This window comes from Cnephaeus nilssonii, assembly GCF_951640355.1.
Source record: "Cnephaeus nilssonii genome assembly, chromosome: 14".
NCBI lineage: Eukaryota > Metazoa > Chordata > Mammalia > Chiroptera > Vespertilionidae > Cnephaeus > Cnephaeus nilssonii.
Genome location: NC_137085.1, coordinates 49,509,630 through 49,522,747, shown reverse-complemented (window position 1 = coordinate 49,522,747; position 13,118 = coordinate 49,509,630). Strand labels below are relative to the sequence as shown.

Sequence of the window (13,118 nt, the reverse complement as noted above, 5' to 3'; positions counted from 1 at the left end):
CCAGAAATTCTGATTCAGTGGTTCAGAGTTTGGGACATAATACCTATATTTAAAAATAATTATCTCAAGTTATTCTGCCATAGTTGGTTTTCAGTCCACAGAATGAGAAACACTGTTTACAGATTATGGTTCCTCCTAAATTTTGCCATTTTCTAACTTTGTGGGTATGTACAATAGCATTTTACAATATTAAAATTAAGCCCACTTGGAGAAGTTTAAGACCTACTTTGCAATAGGTGAAGACCTCTGATCATGTTGCAAAACCAAGAATAATCATGGGCAAGTGATATGGAGAAAGAGCATTAGTGTTGCTTTCTGAAGAAGAGAATTTGACACTCAGCTGTGTCATCTTAGACAAATCCCTTAACCTCCCTGAGTTTCCATTTCTCACCTAAAATTATATTGTATTATACTTATCCTACCAATCTTGCAAACTAAGGTCAAAATGACAGAATGATAAAGTAATAATAATACAAAAGTAAGATCCAGTCATTTCAGAGGAATAATTGTTTTTGAGTGACACACCTGCCTGAGTTAAAGAAATGATATTTAGCCTCAGAGGCATTTGGTGGTTTGTTTGTTTTTTGGAGTAATCTTAGCAGCTTCCTATTAAAAGGAAATCTTTAAAAGCATTTTACAGTTTAAACAACGTTGCAAGGAAAACCTTAAGTGACATGACAAAGGGTACAAAATTAATTTAGAGATAAGACCAGGATTCAAGTCTTCTGATTACTGGTCCAGCTCACTTTCCACACCATGCTTGTCTTTTTCATTCTTTCTTGTAGTCCATAGACCAAATGATTCTGATACATAGCCGAGTTTGAGCACCACGGCTCTACTGCATTAGGTGTGGTAGTGGGGTGGTAGTAATTCTTTTTACCTCTTATTTGCACTTACTTGATAAACAACTTTATTGAGGTATTACTAGTATTCACACACCACACAACTCACCATTCTGAACTGTACAACTCAGTGATTTTTAGCATAATCACAGAGGTGTGCAACCATCACCACAATCAATTTTCGTCATATCTTCATCACCCGAAAAGAAACCCCATACCTGACAGCTGTCATCCTCCATTCTCCACCCCCCCCCCGCCCCGCCCCCAGCCTCTGGCCATCACTAATCTGTGTAGCCCTGCCCAGCCCAGACCTCTCATATAAATGACACCCTACAATATGCGGCCTTTTGGGGTCGGCTTCTTTCACGTAGCCGGTTTTCAAGGTGTATTTATTGTTTTAAAATTAGAGGGTAACTGTAGAGACAGTTTAGAAATAAAGGGCGGGGGGGATCACCCATAATCCCATTCTAATACAATCAATGACATACTTTTCTTTCTTTTTCCCCCCATCTGCAGGTGCACTTTTATCTGGCTGGATTACACATAAAGGGATACCCCTCCCCGCCACCAGCTGCCCACCTCCCCCAGCTCCGCCTGAGGCCCCGCGGCCGCGGCCGCAGCGGCCCCGCCCCTCCCCGCCGGCGCCCCGCTTGCGTCACGGCGGGAGCCGCAGACCCCCCTCCTTCCCGCCGGGTCGCGGCGGCTTTGACAGAGCGCGATGGCGGCGGCCGGGGCGGCGGGGGTGCCGGCGGCCGTGTCGGGGAAGCCAGAGTTTTACCAGCTTCTGAAGAACCTGGTCAATCCGAGCTGCATGGTGCGGAGGCAGGCCGAGGAGCTCTACGAAAGCATCCCCGGCCTGTGTAAGACGACGTGCCTCCTGGATGCCGTCCGGAACCGCAGAGCCGGTTACGAGGTGAGACAAATGGCTGCCGCGCTGCTGCGACGGCTCCTGTCCTCCGGGTTTGAAGAAGTCTATCCAAATTTGCCTTCGGACGTGCAGAGGGACGTCAAGATCGAGCTGATCCTGGCCGTGAAGTTAGAGACGCACGCCAGCATGAGGAAAAAGCTCTGTGACATCTTTGCCGTGCTGGCCAGGAATCTGATAGACGAGGAGGGCACGAACCACTGGCCGGAAGGTCTGAAGTTCCTGATTGACTCGATCTACTCCAAAAATGTGGTTCTGTGGGAAGTTGCGCTTCACGTTTTCTGGCACTTCCCTGGGATTTTTGGGAACCAGGAGCGGCATGATCTGGATATCATCAAACGGTTGTTGGACCAGTGTATTCAAGACCAAGAACATCCAGCCATCAGGACGTTATCCGCCAGAGCCGCGGCTGCGTTTGTACTTGCCAATGAGAATAATATCGCCCTTTTCAAGGACTTTGCAGACTTGCTTCCTGGAATCTTACAGGCCGTGAATGACTCTTGCTACCAGGATGACGATTCCGTGCTAGAATCCCTTGTTGAGATTGCAGATACTGTACCTAAATACTTGGGTCCTTATCTAGAAGATACCCTGCAGCTGAGTCTAAAGTTATGTGGAGACTCTAGACTTAGTAATCTGCAACGCCAGCTGGCCCTTGAAGTAATAGTGACCTTGTCTGAAACTGCAACCCCCATGTTGAAAAAATATACAAATATTATTGCACAGGCAATTCCTCATATATTAGGAATGATGGTTGATCTACAAGATGATGAGGACTGGGTAAATGCCGATGAAATGGAAGAAGATGATTTTGACAGCAATGCAGTTGCTGCTGAGAGTGCACTAGACAGATTGGCCTGTGGGCTCGGTGGAAAACTTGTTTTACCAATCACTAAGGAGCATATCATGCAGATGCTTCAGAGCCCTGACTGGAAATATCGACATGCTGGATTAATGGCCTTATCTGCCATTGGAGAAGGATGCCATCAACAAATGGAACCAATTCTAGATGAAATGGTTAACTCTGTTTTGCTTTTTCTTCAGGATCCTCATCCACGGGTAAGGGCTGCAGCCTGTACTACGCTTGGACAGATGGCTACAGATTTTGCACCTACTTTCCAAAAGAAATTCCATGAAACAGTGATTGCAGCTCTGTTGCGTACCATGGAAAATCAAGGTAATCAACGTGTGCAATCCCATGCAGCTTCTGCGCTTGTTATTTTTATTGAAGACTGCCCCAAATCATTGCTAGTTATATATTTGGATAGTATGGTGAGAAACCTACATTCCATCTTGGTGATTAAACTTCAAGAGTTGATTCGGAATGGAACTAAGTTGGCTTTGGAACAGCTTGTGACAACTATTGCCTCAGTTGCAGATACAATAGAAGAAAAGTTTGTTCCATATTATGATATATTTATGCCATCTCTAAAGCAAATTGTTGAGCTTGCTGTTCAAAAGGAACTCAAGCTTCTGAAAGGAAAAACTATTGAATGCATTAGCCATGTTGGTCTTGCTGTTGGGAAGGAAAAATTTATGCAAGATGCATCAAATGTGATGCAGCTATTATTGAAGACACAATCAGATTTAAATAATATGGAAGACGATGACCCTCAGACCTCTTATATAGTTTCAGCATGGGCTAGAATGTGTAAAATTCTTGGAAGTGATTTTCAACAGTACCTTCCACTGGTTATTGAGCCTCTTATTAAGACTGCTTCAGCTAAACCTGATGTTGCTCTCTTAGATACACAAGATGTGGAGAATATGAGTGATGATGATGGCTGGCAATTTGTAAATCTTGGAGATCAGCAGAGTTTTGGAATTAAAACCTCAGGACTTGAAGCAAAAGCAACTGCTTGCCAGATGTTGGTTTACTATGCTAAGGAATTAAGGGAAGGACTTGTGGAATATACAGAACAAATTGTAAAGCTGATGGTTCCTTTACTGAAATTTTATTTCCATGACAATGTTCGAGTGGCAGCAGCTGAGTCCATGCCATTTCTCCTGGAATGTGCAAGAATTCGTGGCCCAGAGTATCTTGCACAGATGTGGCAATTCATATGTGATCCCTTAATTAAGGCTATTGGGACTGAACCTGATACAGATGTACTCTCAGAAATAATGAGTTCTTTTGCAAAGTCCATTGAAGTAATGGGAGATGGCTGCCTTAATGATGAACACTTAGAAGAACTGGGAGAAATATTGAAAGCAAAACTTGAAGGGCACTTTAAAAACCAAGAATTGAGACAGGTTAAAAGACAGGAAGAAAACTATGACCAACAGGTTGAAATGTCCTTGCAAGATGAGGATGAATGTGATGTTTACATTTTGACCAAAGTATCAGATATTTTGCACTCATTATTTAGTACTTACAAAGAAAAGATTTTACCATGGTTTGAACAGCTGCTTCCATTAATTGTAAATCTAATTTGTTCTAGTAGGCCATGGCCAGATAGACAGTGGGGATTGTGTATATTTGATGATATTATAGAGCACTGTAGTCCAACCTCATTTAAATATGTAGAATATTTTCGGTGGCCAATGCTACTAAATATGCGAGATAATAACCCTGAAGTCAGGCAAGCTGCTGCTTATGGCCTGGGTGTTATGGCACAGTTTGGTGGAGATGATTATCATTCTTTATGTTCAGAAGCTGTTCCACTGCTGGTAAAAATTATTAAGTGTGCAAATTCTAAAACCAAAAAAAATGTCATTGCTACAGAGAACTGTATCTCAGCAGTAGGTAAGATTTTGAGGTTTAAGCCTAACTGTGTAAATGTAGATGAAGTTCTTCCACACTGGTTGTCATGGCTTCCACTGCATGAGGATAAAGAGGAAGCTATTCAGACTTTGAGTTTTCTCTGTGACTTAATTGAAAGTAACCACCCAGCTGTACTCGGTCCAAATAATTCCAATCTTCCTAAAATAATCAATATAATTGCAGAAGGAAAAATTAATGAGACTATTAACTATGAAGATCCTTGTGCCAAACGCCTAGCTAATGTTGTGCGCGAGGTACAGACTTCTGAAGAATTGTGGTTGGAATGTATATCCCAACTTGATGACGAGCATCAGGAAGCCTTACAGGAATTGCTGAATTTTGCTTGAAGCACTTTAATACCACTTGAATATCATCTACTGTAAAAGGAACTCCAAATAAGTGTTGTGAATGGATTCCATTGTAATTGAGAGAACTGTTTTTCCCCTGCTAAGCAGTTTGTATTCCTTCCCCATGTTTCTCCAGGATTAGCCAGTGTTATAACCTTTTGTTCACCTTGCATGTTTTATCTCATAACCATAGATCTTGGTGATGACCTGTGCTTCCAGTCTTAGAATGTTTATTCTCCTTCCCCTAGTTGATGTGAAGTATATAAATTGTTGCTATTTGTCTGAATTATTGATGCTGAGCAAGCATTATACTTGGTGTCAGGATGTCATACTGCCTATCAGAAGATGCTAAGAGCTCACAAAGTTAGGATAGGAGAACTTGCAGGACAAACATCTTTGTAATTATGGGTGAAGAATATAGTGGCAGGCTTATTCCTCCTTGATAATATTCCTGGTTTTCATGGTAATAGGAAGATGCGGAAATTGGGAGTTTTGAGATATTGCAGTGGATGTGGGGAATTTTCTCTCTAATATATATGAACTTTTTCACAATGCCTTCCTCAGAACTGGTTGAAACATCCACATTCTACTTCCAGCTGAGAGTTATGAGAACTTTAGAATTTTCTTAGCCAGACTGGTCTCTGTTAAGTTATCTAGGACTCTAAAAACCATGTTTACTGAAAAGGGTGTCCTGACATCTAACATTGGTAGCATGTAACATACTGTAATAACAGTTTGACAAATGGAAATAATATTTGTGGGAGTCATTCAATGTTATGTATTTGAGCAGAATATTGTATTGTGTATGTATGCTATTTTTCCCCTCCAAAGCAGCTCAACAAGAAGACCTAATTTAAAGTGGGGCTTAAATAGATTTCTGTTTTGAAGAAGTTATTAATAGATTCTATAGTAGCACTAAAGAGTATTCTATTGTGAAAATGAAAGGAAAGCAAAATTAATATCTTTAGACATGAAAATGTAAACAGCTTTGAGACCAGTCATTTATCATTAGATGTGCATTATAAGAAAACAGTACTAGAAATGTAGGGTTAATTATATTAATTGGAATGTCAGTCTTTAATGTTGAGCTTTTATAGGGTAGAAAACTTTCTACTCAACAAATCATTGATCCAAAATTTAAAAACAAATACATCTATCATGATTTCCTGGTACTATTGTGAGTACTGTATATGTAAACTGTTTAGCAAGTACTGGTAAGTGCTTAATAAATGGTAGCTATTATTGCTGTTGTTTGTACTTCTACTGTGGTTTTTTTTTTTTTTTTTATGGTTTAGAATGCCTTTTACATTAGAATATCCCTGATTTTCCACCTACCAGTTCAGATAAGCAGGCCATCTAGGCCATTGTGGTCAGAAATATGAAGGTGAAATTTTAGGTATGCAATTCCTGTCCATTAAGTACAATTATTTATTAATTAAGGGGGAAAAGCAAAGGACATTAAATACAATATAGTCACAATTTTAAGTTTATTTAAGATAAATTAAAAAATCTACAAGTAAATAGAAAAAATCCCACCACAAAATATTAATAGAGGTTCTCTCTGGGTAATGGGATTAAATGACAATTTTTTTTTTCTTGAAACTTATTTTCTATATTTTCTAACTTACCTACAACCAACATATTTCTTATATATACATATTTTAGGTTCAAGGACCTAATCACAATCATCTTGGCTTCTCTATGACTTATGGCTGAGGTTCCTTCAACTCAGCCATGCTTCTTTATCTTAATATTCCTTAATTAAGAAGCCCTTGATCAACATTTCTTGCAATTTCTTATACTCTTTTGCATGCACAATTGGAAAATCTGCCAGATGACTAGGAATTAGGCCCCTGGAGAATTTTGAAATATGACAGACCTAGATTTAAAATTTGGCAAACTACTTTCTTAACCTAAGCATCAGTTTCTTTATCTGTAAAATAGACATAATACCTAGCTGATAGGATTGTTGTGAGAATTAAAGGAGATAATGAATATAAAGTGTTTAGTACAGGGTTCAACAAATGCAAGCTAATATATTGGAGAATCCTGAAATAGGGTTGGTGGCTAAAGAGGAAGGGGGTTATCTGCTGGTGTAGGGTGGGTCCAGATTTTTGGGCTTTGTCAAGGGAAATGATGGATGTCCAGTCAGACACTTTTTTGGTTGCCAGTTGCTGAAATAGTTTCCTGCCTCTGTACCTGTGAGCTGAAGTACATCTATAGGCTTTGAGGAGAGAATGCTGTAAGTGCCTAATAAATTGCAAATGTCTTTAAAGGTCCATATTAATGAGAAACAATCTCAAGAGTCAGAATATCTGACCATTTAGTTAGTTAAATAACTTTTACTTTAGAAAAGGTATATTTCTCATTCTAAATAGAAAGTATTATGTGCATCTTTCAAACAGAACATGGGAAAACAGTAATGTCTGCTTCATGGAACCATTAATTCCTTTCTGCCCACTTATTTTTAAGCAAGTGTGAAGGATGATTCCACTTTTAAGATATCTAAACAGTAATTTTATAATGTGTAGAGATTACAAGGCCATGGTAATGACTACTTAATAGCTAACTAATGCTATACAGATTCGACTTGAAATATCTGAAAACTTTTTAGTCCCGAGGATATATTTTTTAATGAGGTTCCATTCCCCTCCTTTATTCTCAGCGGATATCAAGAATCAAAAATGTGGAAATATGTTTTTTCATTTTAACGAAAAACATGAGGTTAGTTTCAAAGGAATTGATGTTAAGAACTGGAGACAGAGTTTCAGAAATCCGAGTTCTGCAAATCATCTCCTTGTCCCTTGCATGTGTACATATGTTTCAGTTAGTCCAGTTATTAAGCCTCTTTTTACACTTTTCAAAATTCTAATTTTATATTTAAAACCCGGCAGTCACAAGGGAAAGAAACCGTGCAAAGAAAATGTAAATTGAAAAGTAGGATAGGATTTACATTTTGTGTCTTCTTACTTTTCATCTGCTATTAACAAAAGTTACCCAGCAAGCTCCTTCTCGAATACTTTGTTTTTAGGGCTAGTAAGGGGCTATCGCAAAAGAAATGATCCTCCCGCAGTTCTTGCTCTCAAAAGCCCTTCCGCCACTCTGCGCAGGCGCCTTGCTTCCCTCGCCCCTCCGCCCTTAAAATCTTCCGCAAGCTGATGACATCATTGGTCCGCGCAACCTACCAGATCTCGGGACCTGCTGCTACGCCGAAGTCCCTGCTGTCGCGTAGCGGGGCGGGACGCGAGGGGGGGGTGGGGCTGTCTTAGTACGCATGCGCATCGTGGATGGCGACGGCGACTCTTTCTTTGCCCCAGTGGGGGGGTGGAGTGGGGACCTGTGTGCCTCCCTCTTCTCTCTGCCCCTCCCCTTCCCTCCTCACCACCCCCCCCAGCCCCAACCCGCCCAGCGGGGCTTCTAACTGACAGTTGTCGTCCGGCTCGGTCCGCGCGCCGCCTCCTCCTTGCCCGGGTGCCCCGCAGGTAGAGAGGGGCGGGAGGGGTGTGAGGGAGAGGAGGAGGAGGAGCCCGAGCCGCCGCGGCCCAGCGCTGCGGCCCCCTCCGGGGAGGCGAGAGGACCCGCACTTGGTCCTCGCCCCCTCCCAGTCCCCTCGCCGGCCCGGGAGGGGGTGGGGCGCCGAGGCCGCGGCGGCCCGGCCGGGCCTGGCGGGTGAAGAGCGGGCGGGGCGCGGAGGGGTGAGGCCGGCGAGGGCCGCGCGCGCGCCGCCGCCGGGGGGGAGGGGAGAGGAGGGCACCTAGGCTCTCCTCTTCTCTCCCCCATCCCCCGCGCGCCATGTAACCCCGCCCCGCTGGCGGCGAGCTCGAGACCCCCGCGCGCACGGAGCCGAGCCGGCTGCGGAGGAGAGCGAGGCCCGATGCGGCTGGGGCTGCGCGGTGCGGCGGCGCGCTGAGGAGGTGGCCCGCGCTCACGCGTCCCCCGGCGCCTCGAGCGGCCGCTCCACATCGCCCAACCTGGGCCTGCCGGGGGCGTGAGCGTGCCCAAGACGCCGGGGGAGATGGAGCCGGCCCGGGAGGAGGAGAGGCCGCCACCCGCAGTTGAGGAAGAGGACGAGGAGGAGGTGGCAGCGGCGGCCCGGGCCTCAGGGCCGGCCCGACGGAGGAGTGCCTCCTCGCGGGAAGACGCGGACGGCCCGGAGGAGGAGGAGGAGGAGGAGGAGGAAGCGGAGGAGGCGGCGAAGGTCGGGGGTAGTGGCTGCAAGGAGCAGGAGTTGAGCTACGAGCTGCAGCAGGGCTACCGCATCCTGGGCGAGTTCCTGCAGGAGAAGCACCGCGGCCTCACCGCCCCCTTCCTGCAGCCTTTGGGGGGCGTTGCCGCCGGAGAGGAGGAGGCGGCGGCCGAGGGGCCGCGCGGCGGGGGCCGGGGCAGTCGCTCCCTCCCGCAGCATCCCGGGCAGGGCATGTGTCTGCTGAAGATGGAGGAGAAGTTCAGTAGCGGCCAGTACGGGGGCATCACCGAGTTCGTGGCGGACTTCAGGTTGATGCTGGAAATGTGCTACCGCCTGCACGGCGTGGACCATTGGATCTCCAGGCAGGGCCAGAAGCTGGAGATGATGCTGGAGCAGAAGTTGGCGCTTCTCTCCCGGTGAGTGAGCGCCGTCCCAGGTGGGGCTGGCGGACTGACACAAACACACCCTCACACGTGTCCGCGGAGGGGCTGGGCCAGGGGCCGGGGGGCGTCGCTGATAGGTGCTGAGTCGGTGCTGGAGAAGCCTGGGAGGAGCAGCCGCTCGGCGCGGGGGCCCGCAGGGGTGTGGTGTGGCGGGGGTGGGCGGACGAACCCAGCGCCCAGGTGGGAAGAAGCCGAGAAGGAAGCCCAGGCCAGACCCAACGAGCGGGTAAAGCTTGTAGATGTCAAGTAAAATGGTGCCCGTAGGAAGAATTATAGGGGGAGGCAGAGGAAAAGTTTTAGAGGGGTGGAAGTTGGATCCGTATCTTTTAGACAGTTTTAGCATGGCAGTTTAAAAAAATGTTTAGAATGAAATATCGTTAGGAAAATCATTTTAGCTCCTGTATAAAGGTGGTCGTTTCATACCATTAAAAAAAAATAGTATCGTTTTCTACCCCGGGTCGGCCATCGGAGATTTATGGAGTTATTAAATGGTTAATGATTACTCTGGTGTACTCCTGATCTTTTCTCTCAGCTTCATCTGAGGAGACTGAACTTTTGCAATAATAGTGGGTGCATCAACGCAAAATTGTTAATACGTTTAGATATTTGTGTTTATTCTACCACAAATCATAGGCAGTTCAGGTGGCACAGTGCTGCTGGTGTACTCCACCCATAGAACTACAGTTATTTTAATTTAGTAAGAGGAAATAATGGAGGCTACTAAAATAAACATTAATTTCTAATAATTATGTAATTTATACAAACCAAATTAATTTTCTCAAGTGGCAATTTTTTAGGAATAGAAAAGTAATTGACTGTTGCTGAAAATAGTTGAATGATAGTTAGACTCTTTACTAGCTGAAGTGAACTTGAACAAGTCACTTTACTTTTTTGGCTTTAGTTTCATCATCTGTAATATGGGGAAAATAACAGTACCTACCTCATGGGATTGCTGTAGGATTAAATGAGTTACATGTAAAGTCAACAGTGCCAGTCCCATAGTGAGCCAAATATAAACGTTAATCGTTATAGTAGTAGTAGTTGAATAAAATGAATATTTTCCTCATATCTGAAACTGGGCATTCTACTAGTGTTTTTCTGTAGTAGTTGTTAATTTTTTGGTCCCTGATTTATAATTGTAATTTTAAAGTTATCTAATTTGTCAACTGGCTTCTTTATGCTGTTTTCACTACCATCAGTGACTTCTTTCATTGAAAACAGTAGGATTCTTCTTGAATCATTTTATAAAGTAGAATTATTTGGTAACAATTATCCACAGATTTGCTTTGTAGATTACTCTTAATACTCTTTTAGTGACATTATTCTTGTGTGTAGTGTATTTGTTACCCTTGACTCCACAGTGTTTTGTAGTTATGACTGACATGAAAAACAATACATACATATGTTTTTATTTTTAAGTAATAAAATATACTTTAAGTTGATGTCACAAGATTTTAGACTGTGGAAGGATCCATAGATTTAATCTAATCCAAGTATACAGTTTTATAGATGTAGAAACAGAATTTAGAATGAGGCAAGAGAATGGCTGTATGAAAGCGCTAAGAAGCAGCATATAAGTTTGAATGAATTACAGATATTTTCAAAAGCATTGTGCTTATAGTAAATAATTTTCGAGTCCCACAAAAGAGCAAGGAAGACTATTTCTCTTTCACATAAAGGTATGTAAAGGTAAATTTCTAAATGCTTAGAATCAATCCCAGTGGCTTATGCTCATTCTGACATGATTTAATAGCATCCATACTTAGAATTTAAACTTACAACATTCTGTTGTTTGTAAACATAATATATATGTGATATTATTATTCTAAAAGAGATAAAATTCTTGCATTTTAGTAGCAAAAAGTAATATGATGGTCTTAAACAGATAAAAGTTTTGTAAATAATACGTTTGCCAGACCACACCTGTTGATACTAGGAAATCATTTCTTTTTATGTGCTAGCCTACTCAATAAATGCTTTGAGTGGGCACAACTTTGAGAAAAAGCATAGGTTGCAACTCTTCAGTATGCATTTAGGATGTATAGATGTTCCAGAGCAATGATCTATAGACTGTCCATATAAATAAGATTTTCAGCAAATAGATGACCCAGATACCTTATTTGTAAATAAGTGGTACATGGTATCTTAGTAATAAAAAAAAAATCATTTAGATATTATCACTTAAGGTTATTGTGTGTTTTATTTACATTTTTATTTATTGATTTTTAGAGAGGTAAAGAGAGAGAGAAACATCAATTTGTTGTTCCAGTTATTTATGCATTCATTGGTTGATTCTTATATGTTTCCTGATTGTGGATTGAACCCTCAACTTTGGCATATCGGGACAACACTCTAACCCTGTGGTCGGCAAACTGCAGCTCGGCGAGCCACATGCAGCTCTTTGGCCCCTTGAGTGTGGCTCTTCCACAGAATACCACGGCCTGGGCGAGTCTATTTTGAAGAAGTGGTGTTAGAAGAAGTTTAAGTTTAAAAAATTTGGCTCTCAAAAGAAATTTCAATCATTGTACTGTTGATATTTGGCTCTGTTGACTAATGAGTTTGCCAACCACTGCTCTAACCAACTGAGCTACCCAGCCAGGGCTCATTTAAGTTTTGTCCTGTCTTCTGTAAGATATTGAATTAGCTCTTATTTTCAAATTTACAGTAAGGAGAACTTTACCTCTGCTTTATGTACTAGTGAGTCCTTTAGTGAGCACAAGACAAGTTATGTTATGTTATGTTAGGTTAAAAGGATGCTATATCCTATATGATAAAGGGCTAATATGCAAATTGTCCTCTCAGGAGTTCAACCGACCGGGAGTTTGACCGCTCGCAATGATGTGTGCTGACCACCAGGGGGTGGCATGGAACAAAGGAAGGCCCTGGCCGGCAGCCGGGGGGAAGGAAGGCCCTGATCGGCCCTGATTGCTGGCCAGGCCTAGGGACCCTACCTGTGCATGAATTTTGTGCACTGGGCCTCTAGTTATTATAGAAAAACCCAATGGCATTAGTACTTCGGACTCATATAACTTGAATCTCGATTGCTTCATCTGTGCTATGAGAGTGCTAGGCTAGATTGGTTGATTGTATATGAGAGTATCTGTCAGAGCAAGAAATTCACGCCCCTGAGATCAAAAGATAAGTTCTCTGCTTTTAAATGGTTTATAGTTGAATAGGGAAACAGACTTTAAAAAGATAATGATTCTGTAACGGACATATAAACAAGGTACAGGGAAATTTAAGAGGAAGGAAACATAAATCTGAAGGGAACGGATGAACCCTGGGGATGGCAATTGAGAGGAAGAAGAAGAAAGGGGAAAGAGACTACAGTACTTACAAGACATCATATAGAAGTTTACACTTGAACCGACTTTCGAAGTTGAATATTGCTACTGGGATTTTTTTTGGAGGGTTTGAAATGAGCATTCCAGAATGCTGAACTGCAGTGAATGCAAGGCATGAAACAGTATAGTGTTTCTGGGAACTATAGGTACTTCTATATGGCTACAGTATGGTCTCCAGATAGTGTCTGCAACCCAGGAGATATGCAGGGTGATTGATTGGGGTGAGGAAAGAAAATATTATAAGGTCAGTATATTCTAACTAATGGC

The 13,118-nt window shown here is 42.9% G+C and overlaps 2 protein-coding genes across 7 annotated transcripts in view; both read left to right on the top strand.

The window, feature by feature from the left end:
* Positions 1-1,558: 1,558 nt before the first annotated feature.
* On the top strand, positions 1,559-6,201 carry RANBP6 (RAN binding protein 6). 3 transcript variants are annotated; one of them, XM_079789733.1, is made up of 2 exons: positions 1,559-1,755; positions 2,812-6,201. In XM_079789733.1, the coding sequence occupies exons 1-2, from the start codon at positions 1,561-1,563 to the stop codon at positions 4,876-4,878; spliced, it is 2,262 nt and encodes a 753-aa protein (XP_079645859.1). In that variant the 5' UTR covers positions 1,559-1,560; the 3' UTR covers positions 4,879-6,201. The 3 variants fall into 3 exon arrangements, with proteins under 3 accessions (XP_079645859.1, XP_079645858.1, XP_079645857.1); XM_079789732.1 differs by having other exon boundaries at positions 1,559-2,944; positions 3,515-6,201; XM_079789731.1 differs by having other exon boundaries at positions 1,559-6,201.
* Positions 6,202-8,218: 2,017 nt separating this feature from the next.
* Positions 8,219-13,118, top strand: part of BRD10 (bromodomain containing 10) — a 79,944-nt gene continuing 75,044 nt past the window's right edge. For 3 of the 4 annotated variants that reach the window (XM_079790589.1, XM_079790588.1, XM_079790586.1), the window contains exon 1: positions 8,220-9,480. In XM_079790589.1, coding sequence (XP_079646715.1) covers positions 8,894-9,480 — 587 coding nt within the window. In that variant the 5' untranslated portion in view covers positions 8,220-8,893. Of the gene's footprint in view, positions 9,481-13,118 lie in introns of all 4 variants that reach the window. The other variant, XM_079790587.1, reaches the window with a different exon arrangement.